At 45.1% G+C, this 12,737-nt stretch overlaps 1 protein-coding gene across 2 annotated transcripts in view; it reads right to left on the reverse strand.

Annotated features, from left to right (window-relative positions):
• The window catches only part of ANKRD13B (ankyrin repeat domain 13B), a 598,589-nt gene that overhangs the window by 143,491 nt on the left and 442,361 nt on the right, over positions 1 to 12,737 (reverse strand). For both annotated transcript variants that reach the window (XM_069615263.1, XM_069615264.1), the window contains exons 4-5: positions 2,772 to 2,817; positions 1,865 to 2,008 (exon numbers count right to left, since the gene is read on the reverse strand). In XM_069615263.1, the coding sequence (XP_069471364.1) occupies positions 1,865 to 2,008; positions 2,772 to 2,817 (190 nt within the window). The remainder of the gene's footprint in view (positions 1 to 1,864; positions 2,009 to 2,771; positions 2,818 to 12,737) is intronic.

The following is a 12,737-nucleotide window of genomic DNA, read 5'->3' on the forward strand; positions in this document are numbered from 1 at the left end:
AACAAGGGTGCTGGTGAGCTTACCGGCACCCTTGTTTCCAGACCAGCAAACTCCTAATGAGGCCGTACATTTTTATTTAAACTGTTTAGTGTGTGCACATTTTCTCACTTGGTATTAATTTAAAGTGTGTGCTGTATCTGTTACCCACCTCACTCCACCACCTGAGAGATAGGCCTGGGCTGCTCGGTCAGCACTACCACTTAGCGAGCCTGGGGAGCTTGATGAAATAATGAACACTGCCCTAAGTCAGAAAGACATACCTGTAGACCCTGCCCATAAGCCTAAGGAAAATCTCCCTAAAAAATACCTCCAGCCTCTACAGACATTCATGTTTGGGACAATAGAGTGAAAGGCTCAAGTGTGTCAAAAAAAGGTGTACAACCAACCACGAAACTCATGCTGCATTTTATAGACATGTGAAAAGGTAACTATTTGATTCCTCCAGAAGACCAAACATGGGATCCATGCTTGGGTGACATCCATGATCGCCACGTTTGTAAGATATGCCCAATTATTAGAGCAGCATTCATGGATGGAAGGCCTTCAGATGGGGTCTAAATCGAGCAATGCTGCTATTTCTTAGAAGAGGAGGCAAATTCCAATTCTCCTTTGTATGCATTTTTCCTCTGAAAATCAGTGGGCGTGGCACCCAGAGTTAATGTATAATTCCTCTTACTTCAAACATATTTATGCAGCAAAACACCTTCTGTGGACAAACGTTTCTGAACTCACCCATCATCTGCACCTAAATGCAAGGCCCACCCAAAATCTGTAAATGCCCACTCAGCTGTGCTGTGTGGGCATTTGCAGATGTTAATGTCACTGCAGTGGGCACAACTACATCAGCTTCAGGCCCCACTTGGACAATCCTGGCTATGCCTCTGGGAAGCGAGGGGACTGGCTGTTTATTTATCTCTGGAATTGGGTTGCTAAAAGGAAACACTCTGTAGGCGTGTCCGACATTGGGGGGAACCAAGAGTAACACAGGTAGAGGGGAGTACAAGCAAGGTAGGAACCTTTCACCAGCAGTGACAGTGAAAGGGGCAAGAGCAAGAGTGAGCCTAGAAGACGGAAAGAATCACACAAGAGTTGAAAATCCTGCTTTTACAACCAAACCTGACTCATCAATTGTCCCAGTTACCTTGTTCCATCAACCCCCTGCTTGGTATGCTCCAATTCCCAACTATATACAGTACAGCACGTGGCTGCTCGCGAGCAAGGTCTGTGCTCTATAAAAGCTGGTATAACATAACAATGAATCAGAGGTGCCAGAAGGCGTGGACATAGCTTTATTTTTATTTTTTATTTTATTGTTCATTTATAACACGCTAAATACGGTATCCAGTCATTTTACCGTTAAAGTTTTAGTGGTACGTTTCACCGAAGTAAAAAATACCAAAAATGTTACATAAATATATATATATGGTATTGGGGTAAGGGGTTAAAATGAGTGGGGAAGGGGTTAAAAGGGTAGAAAAACAGGGGTTTTGGGGGGACCCCAAACAAAAAAAAATCAGTATTTTTTCGGTATTTTTTATCTCGGTAAAACTTACCACTCGGAATGTTACTTCGGTAAAAATCACATATAACCACTTAATACTAGCGAGTGGTTTCTAAGCACAGGATTGGGAGTCAAACCTGTGTTGCGCCGTGTTGCCTTGCTTCTGAGACAAACGTGTTGCCCCTGAGCTATCCTTACGAAGAGGTGAAGGGTGTGAACGGCAAACCAAAACAAAAAATAAAAAGAAGGAAATCAGGGAGAAATCAAACAGAGAAAATGCAGATCCTGTAAGCACGGGCAACAGAATGAGATAGGAGCCACCAAGTGGAAGACACTGTGAAACCATTTGCAAAGTCTACCCACCTTGCCCCCGGAAGATGAAACTACGGCTCCCTCGTTGCCAGGCCATGTGATCGAACCCTAGCAGTGTCGTGTCCACTCTCAGGTTCTGCCCGCTCTTCCACACCCTGTATGTGTCGCTCGGGCAGATCTTGGAAACCAGGGGTACTGTCAGAAACACAACACAAGGGTAGATGATACAAAACCTGCAGACAACCAACACTATATGCATGCAAATATTGCACATCGGGTATGCAGTCCTGTTAGACCTTCAGAAGGTGTCAAATATATGAGTAGCGGCCTAGCATTGGCTGAGGTGCAGATGGCTGGTGGTCTATCTGCAGAGCCTGTGGGTGCACAGTCAGGTTGAAAGGCAGAGGGCTGCAAGTGTAGCAGGTGGTCTCAGTGATGTAAGATGAGGCGTGGCGGGCTAATGGTGCAGTGGAGAGTGGTGGTGTCAGTTCTTGCAACGGCACAATGGGCCGGTGATGTAATACGAAGTAGAGGTGGGTATACAGTGTTTATATCGAATCATGTATATAGAATGCCCATATACCGATTATTTTATAACGAAAACCTTTATAGTGAATGCATTTAGGGGTGTGGTGATGTTCATACAGGCTGAGAGAGAAAATGCTGGTTCTGTACCAGGTGGTGTCGGTGGCGGAGGTGCAGACTGAGCCGCCGGTGTCTGGTGACTGCGAGAGCACGGTGTAGGTTCTTGCAGAGCTACAGAGCGCTGGTGGCAAAGCAGGAGGTGCAGTTTATGCACATTCAGGTCTTTGCGCAGAGGGGTGGTGATGTAACTAGGGGTGTAGGTGGACTAAGTTTGGGCTAGGCTGCACGTGGCAGTCTGTCAAGCTGTAAAGGTTCAGCACGTTTTCCCCAACATGGAGGATCAGAAGAGGTCTCAAACTACTCGCTCACTTACCCCAGCTGGTGAACTCCCATTTCATCTCAACATAAAAGTCCTGCGCCTGTTGAGGGAAAGAGAGAGACATGAACTGCTTCGTACAAACCTGGCAATCCATGCTTAAGACACCCATCACTCCTCACAGCAGTTGTCCAGGGAGAACTCACTTCTATCACCCATTCACACCACTGATCACCTGCTGCCATTGCAGAACGTGCAAACTAATTACTTTCAAAAGAACTTTCTGCACAGTAGGACGTATGAATGTATGAGGCTATCCAAAGCTACAGCACTCAACCCTAGTGTTTATTTATTTATTTTCATTTATTGTGTATTTATAAAGCGCCAATATAGTATATGGTGTTTCAAGGCGCCACAAGACAAAGAAAAGGGGTCGAGGGACAGGGAAGAAAAGAACAAAAACAGTCCTACTAGGCCTTGTGTCATTCGGATCGTGCAAGTGCGGTAACAAGAAGTGCGGGTTTGGGGTGGGGAGTGCCAGTAGGGGCAGAAGGGATAATGCTAGGGTGGGAGGGAAGTGTGGGGTAGGGTGGAGACATACAAGTGCAGTGGAGGGAGGAGGAGTAGAGGAAAAAGAGGGCCCCTGGGGGTAGGCAAGTGCTAGGGGGTGCCAAAAGGGCAAGTGCCAGGGAATGCAGGTAGTGAGGACCACATGCTAAGTGCGAGGACGGGGGTGAGCCAGGCTCAGTAGGGATGCACAGGCTAGTCAGGGGAATGGGGCCTGGAAGGGCAAGTGCAGGTTGGGCGGGGGGGTCATGGAGACCAGGGTACAGGGGTAGACTGGGCGAGGAGGGTCTGGTGCCCTGTAGGACTCAGAAGGGACCAGGCAGCTAGTCAATGCGGCAGAGCGTGGCATTAGCAGGGGGGTGGAAGGAAGAAGAGAAAAGGAGGGTCTCGAGAAGCTTCCGGAACTTAAGGAGATCTGGCTGAAACCTGAGAGGGGCAGGGATGCCATTCCAGAGGGAGGCTCCTGCCAAAGAGAGAGATCTTCCCCCCACTCTCTGCTTGGAAATGTGTCTGATCTTCAGAGAGCTGGAGCTAGAGGACCGAAGGGCTCGAGCGGGAAGGCATCTAGGTAGAGAGAGTTGGATGTAGCGGGGTCCCAGGCCCCAGAAAGCCTTGTGGATGATGCAGAGGGCCTTGGACCTGATCCTTGCAGCCTCCGGGAGCCAGTGGAGAGATTTTAGGGGATGGTATATAAGAAATGTTTTATTTTTATTAATTATTATTATTATTATTATTATTATTATTATTATTATTATTATTATTATTATTATTCGAAGTCAGACTCTGTGGCTGCGCACCCCACACTGAGGATGGGGCGTCATGTGAGTATGCAACGCTCATCTCTAATCACGGACATGACAAACCACAACTCTCAAGATGCAAAGAGGAAGGCTACAACAGCGACCTCTATCGGAGAACAGGAGACCACATTACCCGAATATTCAACCCCTAACCCACGTGATGTATAGGACTCCCTGCTGAGTTTACAATGGCTGGCCATCGCCATGTGCATACCAGTCCATCTGGGGCTCAGCATTAGCGTTTATAGGTTTTTTGTGTTTAGGTTTGATTAAATCTGGTGGGGTTTTTCATTGATTTCAAACACTTAAGCAAATCTGTGCTTACCACTGCTAATCCAATATTCCCCATACAAAAAGACCACCGTGGACAGCAGTATTCAAGGAAAGATCAAGCTCCTTTGGAAGCCCCCAGGGATCACTCTGAATGCTGATGGAGCAACCGCTTGGCAATATAGGGGAAAGGGCCTCCTCCTGCTATATTTTAAGTGCATTTGAATGACAGCAAGTGAAGAGTGGACTGGCCTGTTGCCACTTTCCTTGAAACGCCACGCTCAGCACAGCGGGCACTCACGAGAGGGGCTTGCCGAGGGATGACATTTTTCAAACAAGTTAACGCTGGGCTGCTGGGAGTGAGGCTCGTTTTCCAGTAATGGCCCAGTAAGGCAGTCATCCAACCACCACAGAGATCTCAACCAGTCACATGTCGAGTCCAATCTTGTCGCACTTTCCATTCTTTGTCTGGTGTAGTCCCAAATAAGTAACGAAAAGGCCGAACCCGTACCAGCATTCAAAGAATAAAACTGGCCAAACTGTCAGACACACTATGGAAAAACATTTAACCCTTCCCAAAAAAATAATTGGAATGTGATAAGCCTGTGGATTAGCGTGAGTGTTTAGTTACCCTGAGTTAAATTGATGTGCTTAAGCATTACCTCCTATAGAGCGCAGATATTTAGTGTGCCACAACCTACATCTCACTAACTTATACCCTTACCCCAGACCCCACCTATTTTGTATTACACATATACCACTTCACCTACCACTTTCGGTGAAATAAGGGGAAATCTCATTAGGTAAAATGGTATTCGGTGAAACCTACGCTAACGATTTACATTAGACCACATGTGATGATACAAGACTCAACTCTGCATTGCAAATGCAAGGCTCCATCAGAGAATGCAACAACTCACTCAAGCCATGCCCTCATGCCCTGGACACTTTATCTGATGCCGAAACTAAGATACAGAATTTTGGAGTTCTCACTTGTAACTGCAGAAAAGTATACCCATTCACAAATGTGTCTGTCCCCAGTTATGCTGCACTGCAGGCCGACACTACTTTTGGGTTAGATTGCTATGCAAAAATTAAAAAAAAAACATCTGCTCCAAACATCATTAGTTTAGAAGAACTCTTTCATAGTCAGTTGACAGATTTTTTGCTGTGTCCCTTTATTTGTCCAAATGGACTGTTTGCTCGCCTTCACCTCAAAGGCCCCCTTTCAGAAACATCAAAGGAACAATTTATTTTGCAAAAGCCATTCCCAACTGGCATGGTGTGCACCCGACCTACCCTTCACGTCAGGCAGAAACATATTGACCCTTCTCTGCAGCCGTCAAAAAGAGTGATGGGTGGGTTGTCTGCAGCGCTGTCTGGAACCGGAGCGCCCCGAAGGACACTTTGTTCCTACACGTCTGAATGACTACAGATGAGTTCTAAACTGCTCTTCAAAAAGAGATTCCAAGCAACCTTAGCTGAGTTGTCTTCCATTTTCAGTTTCTCAGGATAGTAAAGACAAACAGAGTGGGAAACAAAGAGGCAGATTGACTGGAAAGAGAGAGGGAGGCGGGAGTAGGTCATGTAGGAGAGGAGGAAAAAGATGGCGGGAGGTTGTGCGAAACCAGATGTGTAATAAGATTGTCTAATGATGTTACCCAACAGGTAGTCTATAGAACCAACAAGGTCACCAACAAGGTCACAAACTAAAGAATATATTGAACATTGTAAAGAAACAATGAGCAATGTCCAATAATCCAAGCAACACAAACAAAACCAAAAGGAGAATGTTAATATAACTAACGCCCTAAATATGATGAAGAGGCCAATTAGGGCACTTGAAAACACCCTACGCCCATGGCAGACGTATGAGGCACGGTGGATTCCTCAAATGGGCAAACTCTGTTTTCTGTAGCCCGTTGGTACACACCACTGGCCCTCAAGCCTACAAAGCCATCAGATGTTCAGGATAATCACTCATTATGCAAATTAATTCAATTGGAGGCAACTTCATCTAATTGATGCTCATTTTGGATATCCTGCCAACCTGGTCTGGTTGTGGCCCTGGAAGACCAAAGGTGTTTCTCCCCTCTCTCCATAAGGCTGCCAATCAAACGCAAAGGCCATCTGGTTTACAGGAGATGATTTCAGGTTATTGACCGCGGGGGAGAATCTCTTGACTCCTTGTATTTCATGAGGTTTTAAGGGTACAAACATCCATCCAGTTCCTCATTTCTTTGCCAGTTGCCTCCTACATTGGGCTGTTGCTAACGTTCTCCATCATTTAGCAGTGCAGAGTAGGAACACTTTAAAACTCGTAGCTCAGAGGGGACTAACCTACGTAAGAAATATCTGCCATTGCACCATCCAGCTGTGGATTGTGGCCCTCCTTTTCAGAGTCGGAGTCCGGAGGCCCCTCATGTCTCTGCCAAAAGCCTAGATGTCCTAGGGGGTCATAGCAAGGCTTCAGCCAAGCTAGAAATGAACAATTAAAGAGGCCGGATGGAACATCAGCGATGAATCTTCGACACCTGGAGAGCCAGTGTCTGGGTACACAGGGAAGCAGCCATGTAGCCAAGTGACGCAACCCACTACATTAACTATAGTAGCAAGGAGCTCTTATTACATTGTGCTCCCAAGGCCTCTCCATGAAAGACACCGTCCTTGGAGCAAATCTCTAGCTCTGCATTGACCGTAAGGCATTGCATTGCTTCAGTCTCTTGGGTGCCACCAGTGGGTGCGATTGGATCAGCAGAGCAGGGAGACAAACAATTCGCCTCAAGGCTCTGATAGAAGGACAGGCTAGCCACTTTCCACTACCAGGAACCTGTGATGCATAGATCAGTGTTTCCTCCACTGCGCATGGTCATTCACTGAGGACTCAGTGGCCTTGCTCTACTGACCAACTCTTCCTCCCCCCACACATCTGCTTGGTTTAAACCTATACGTCATAGTTGTTTTATGGTCTTTGAAAGTTTCTAAATCGCCTACCAACTTTAAACTTTCAATTAGGACACATCCCTGCGCATTTACCATGAGCAGACCTGGACTCTCACATCTCAGTAAGCACTGTGCGTATTGGCTGGTAATGCAAGTGAGCGCAACCATAAACAACCCTCCATAAAAGCAGCCCTCCTTAAGGATATAATGGGACTGCATGAGATGGGAAGGATAGCTCAGGGCTATCCCTCTGGTCTTCTAAACAAGATTACACTGACCACCAAGGTCACGATTCCCAATCCCAGTACTGTGCTTAGAGACTGGCGTCTGGAATGAAGCACAATATAAGAAACCAATGTCATGTTTTTTTTTTATTTAAGACGTCTCTCTGGCCACTCGCAGTCTCAAGCCTGCATGCTGGGCTGTTTTTCGTTATCGCCTCAATAATGAACAGCATCACGGTGCTCTGAAAAACTTGTGTACGAGCGCGATATAAATAAAATATCATATCATAACACAACAACGGGGGGGGGGGTTCTGCTCAGGTCTATCCATCAGTAGTGTGACAAAGTCCCCTCCCTGACCTTGCTGGTAGATGGCAGGGTCGCCAAAGATGATGGATGCCACCACAAGCTACGTGATGCTGATCGCCTAACTACCCCAACCATTTTTATTTTATTTATTTATTTGCATTTTTAAAGTGCTCACACAGCCCGCGGGCACTGAGGCGCTGTACCATTGTTTGCGTAATTGTTTTTTTATTTTTTTGTCTTAGTTGCGTATTCATAACATGCTTAAATACCCAGAGTTTTCTAAGCGCAGACCAGGGGATCGAAACCGTGTTGCTTCGTGTCATCTTGCTTCCAAGGCGAACACGTTGCCGCTGAACTATCCTCCCGAGACAACCATGCTACATACAGAAGGCAGAGGCTTGTCACATTGCCACCTTAGACACTCCTGGTCCTTTTAGGGAATGAGAGAGAGCACCCGTCTTGTGGAACCAGCAGCACATGAGCACTCAGTTCCCTGTGGCAAGGGCAGACATTACACATAAACCTAGAGGGAGAAAGAACAGGACCTGAGCTAGGACAGGAGACTGAGAAGCAGTCAGCCTGTTATTGCCCAAGGCCTTCACTCTCATACAGTTAAAACGGAATAGGACAAAATGTCTGTATAAAAATTACCAACCTCACCAAAAGACCTAAAACGCACACCACGGAAAGTTCTAACTACCAAAAGATCGACCTTTTCGAGGTATATGTTTAAGTGTTTTGGTGGGGTTGGTATGAAAAAAACATTTTTTTAAAAGCCTGTGGGGGCTGGGTGGTGTCCCCCACAACACCCCGCTCTCCCAAAAGAACATTAAAAAAAAAAAAAATAAAAAAACAGGCTCTGCGGGGGTGTCCCCCGCAACATTCTGCTCACTATACTGCGTAGTATAGTGAGCGGGGGTTGCGGGGGAAACCCATGTATGTTTGCATGGGAAATGTACAAACATTTTGTTTTCGTGGATTTCCCATGCGAACATTTCCGTCGCGGGAAATGCAGCCGTGGTAATATCACATAGATCCGTTAAGACCAGATCATCTAAGGTAGTGTGTAACAACCAGAGAGAGGGCTGCCCAAGGGGAGGGACTAGCCCATTGGAAGTTCCACATCAGTACTGGAAGCCATGCCAAGGGGCGTTCAATCCCTAAACCAGCGGCCGAACGAGATACATCTTGGTGTTCTTATATAACAGAAAGACTGGAAGGCAGGGCCAAGTCCCTATAAAAGAGGTTGCTGTGGCAAAGGGCTGTGGGAGTTCACAGGAGGAGGTCATTTGGCAAGAAATGGAAATACCAGCAGGAGGAGCAGGCGATGGGGCTCTCTTATTTCAAAAGGAATCCCGGTAGTTAGTGGTCCACTTACACCGTGAAACTCAACTAGCTACTCTGTCTATACCCGGGAAGGCAGAACTATATATATATAAGAGACAGAGCTCAAAAACAGGTTTTACACTGAACTCTAGAAGTAAAAAAACGTTATAAATCTTTAATCTAGTACACATAAAAGAATATTAAATCACTCTACAAATAACAAGGACTAGTTCTTACATACAGAAGTTAAGAACAGTAACTAAAAAACAAGGATTTCGTCAGAGACCATCAAATGGTTAGGTGATACGTATTTCTATAGTACATTCAACAAACAAATAACAATGTACTTCAGTTTCTGATTAATATAAGATAACATCAGTTATTCTAATCCTGTACATATCCAGGACATTGTCTCGACATGTTTCAGTTCTTGAAAGGATTACTCAGAGAACATTCATCAGGAGAGTTATTCAAAATTACGAAAATCCACTTTTTAAAATCATCAGGTGTTATATTAATATAACAGTGTAGTGTACACGTGCAACCTGTAAAGATAGAACGAAAAAGGAGACAGGTGAGGAGCTAAATAATAGCTAAAATGTATCTGTCTATTGCCCCGTTATAGGGGGCCGAGTGAGGACCAAACGATGGGTTATAATTACCTTTCGCGGTGCTCGTGGGGGCTCACAACGTGAAATAATCAAGTTGCAGTCAGCTCAAACATATGCTGAAGCACTGTAATAAATACATGAAAAACCTATATAAGTGTTTTTCAAAAGAGCTTAAAAAAACGGCATTCGAGAATTCCCAAAGGTCATAACAACCGGTCATAAGACTGCAAGACTCACCTGATAGTGATTCAGTACGTGCAGTCGTGGCAAAAAGAGATTAGGAGGGGCACATCAGGTCACTCCTCGATAAGAGATCAAGCTTGGGTGCCTCTTCTGAGTCACCAGAAATGTGAAGAGTGGCTTCCAGTCGGAAGACTCTAAAAAAATCCAACCATCAATTCTTAGCAGTTCCTTAGTCAGTGGATAGCTAAATGCAACCACCTCTACAATCTGAGGGGTCACTGTATATGGGCAACAAGCTCTGGAGCATTCGAGTATAATTCGAATATAATCAAATGGAACACCAAAAACTCATTGAAACTGGTATAGTCGCAATATAGAATGTGTCCAACCAGGGTAAACCGATGAGGTGAGGAAACAAGTGAGGGAATCCTAGAACAAGCATGACCAGGTGGTAGAGTAGCACAATAGTTAACAGAAACCTTGAATCCATGCAAGTACCAACTATATTCCTGGTTCGTACATTGTCCCTTGGGTGCCACCCGTGTGACACATTAGTGAGGCGTTGGCAAGGTGTAAAATAGCACTTACTGCTATTCAATTAATCTGTGCCGTAACAGGTGTTACTCGGATACTGGAGCCTTGCGTTATGCAGGCCCTTGATCGTCTGCCAGTTGTGGAAAAATACGTCTACATCGGGACGGAAAAGTAAGAAAGTCCTTGACACAACTTTACTTTCCCTCGTATCTAGACAAGCGTGTACAGTTATATTGGTTTATCGAACTCAGTAGCGCTTGCACGTACCTTAAAAAAAGATATAAATCAGATATAAATCGGTCCGCGGGTACCAGGCAAGCCTTTAATGCTGTGTCCGTAGTGTTAACCTGCGTCTCTAGCTACTGCGCTCGGACGCCATCTAAGCTTAAATCAGTTGCTTTGAAACCTTGCAGCCCGTCATGTGGTGACTCGGAAGTAGATCCAAAACCTACCAAAGGAGAACGGAGCAGCCATCTTGGACGTGACTTGGCTAAGATGTTAAAGATATGTCGCAATCTGTAGCTTCTAATGTAGTCAAAAGAGCTTACAATTCTGGTGGACAATATATAGTAAGGGCGACTCCCGCCTATCCTGTCGGATGCATGCATGTAGAAAACTCCACGGAATAACATGTCATTCGCCAGGGATGGTGTATGCGGCACATAATTAACAATGAAACAATGGCTACATGTAGATGTGCTAGGACAGTTAGATGGCATCAATAATATTCCACATTGCTCAAAACAAATGTTTCCAATTAATTCCGCAATTTAAAGCAATATTGACAATTATTTTTCAAATAAACCGTCATGTCTAGCAATAGCTGTCTATGCATTCTTACACATTCTACTCCTCAAGTCTAGTGAAATTTAATGTGGTACCAGCATATGATGTAATAGATCAACGGTTACAAGTATGTTACATTTCTAGATGCGTGTCATCTATTTAGTTGTTAGCCCCATACTTCATCCATTCTGATGAATCAATAACTTCAGGCATGCTTCTGTATGTAAACTGCAAATGTTGGTACATGCTAATTAATTAATTTTGTGCCATTCTACAGCATCGTTTAGACCCCTGGTATCACTTTGTAGTCTGAAAATCATTTCCTGTTCTTTCCTTAAAAGTCTATTTTCTAATGTCTGTGGGTTGCCACCTGTTAGTGTCAACAAAACAGTCCAGGTAAAATCTTCATATTCATGTTTAGCCTGAGTAAAGTGTTTAACCATAGGTGCATTATCAGTTTTGTTCTTAAGGCAAGTACGGTGTTCCATAATACGTATTTTGATCTTGCGTATAGTTTTACCTACATACATCAGACCACAATTGCATTTTATTAAGTAGACTACATAATTGGTGTTACAATTAGTAAGGTTTTTCTGAACCCAGGGTTTTGGGAGTCCTACATCAATCTCTTTACTTTTGCAGGTGAGTTTACAGACTCCACAAGTCCCGCACGGGTAATGTCCACTAGCTGGTGGCATGCCCCAGAGTGTGGTTAAATTCACTATCTTCGGAGATTGAGATTTTAGTCTGCTTCCACTTATTCTGTTTCCAATTGTGGTGCTTCTTTTGTAGGCGAACATCAGTGTAGGTAAAGAGGCTTTCGAGGTTTTGAAGATTTTCCATTCTTTGGTAATCACATTCATGGGGCGCCAGAGAGTGAACCTAGGAGGCTGGGCCAGACGAGACACAGGAGACTGGGAAAGGGAGGAGATAGGGACCTGGAGAAGACAAATAAGGGTTGGTGGGAACGTAGACCCAAGGGGCTGGGGATGGAGAACGCTGGGAAAAAAAAGACTCTGAAGGATGGGGAGAGGAGGAAGAAGGACTGTGAGATGAGGAGCTAGGAAAAAGTGATAACAGATGGGGTAAGAAGGCAGGGGAGGTCCAGGAAAGTGAAAACGAATGCATAGAAGAACTATTAGAGAGGCGCAGGAGTCGCGAAACATCCAGAACGAGAAGGAGGAGGTGATAGAGGGAATGGAATGAGAAAGTAGGCAAGACATTGGCGAGGCAAGGAGGTGAAGAGAGGTAGAAGAAGGTAGTGAAGAAGAGAAGTTGTGGAACATCAAAGAAGTAGAGGAGAAGGGGAAGAGGCTGTTGTGGAAAAGAAATGGGGCAGCATTAAGGAAGAGAGACAAGATCCTATACTGAGCTAGAAGGGGGATGGAGGAGCAAGCACATGGTGGAGCCGTGCAGAGCTGCACCAGGATCCAGAGATGTTAGGGAAGAGATCCTTAGGTGCCAGCTTGA

Source organism: Ambystoma mexicanum, chromosome 9 (assembly GCF_040938575.1).
Source record: "Ambystoma mexicanum isolate Mex_15411 chromosome 9, UKY_AmexF1_1, whole genome shotgun sequence".
In the NCBI taxonomy this organism is placed as follows: domain Eukaryota; kingdom Metazoa; phylum Chordata; class Amphibia; order Caudata; family Ambystomatidae; genus Ambystoma; species Ambystoma mexicanum.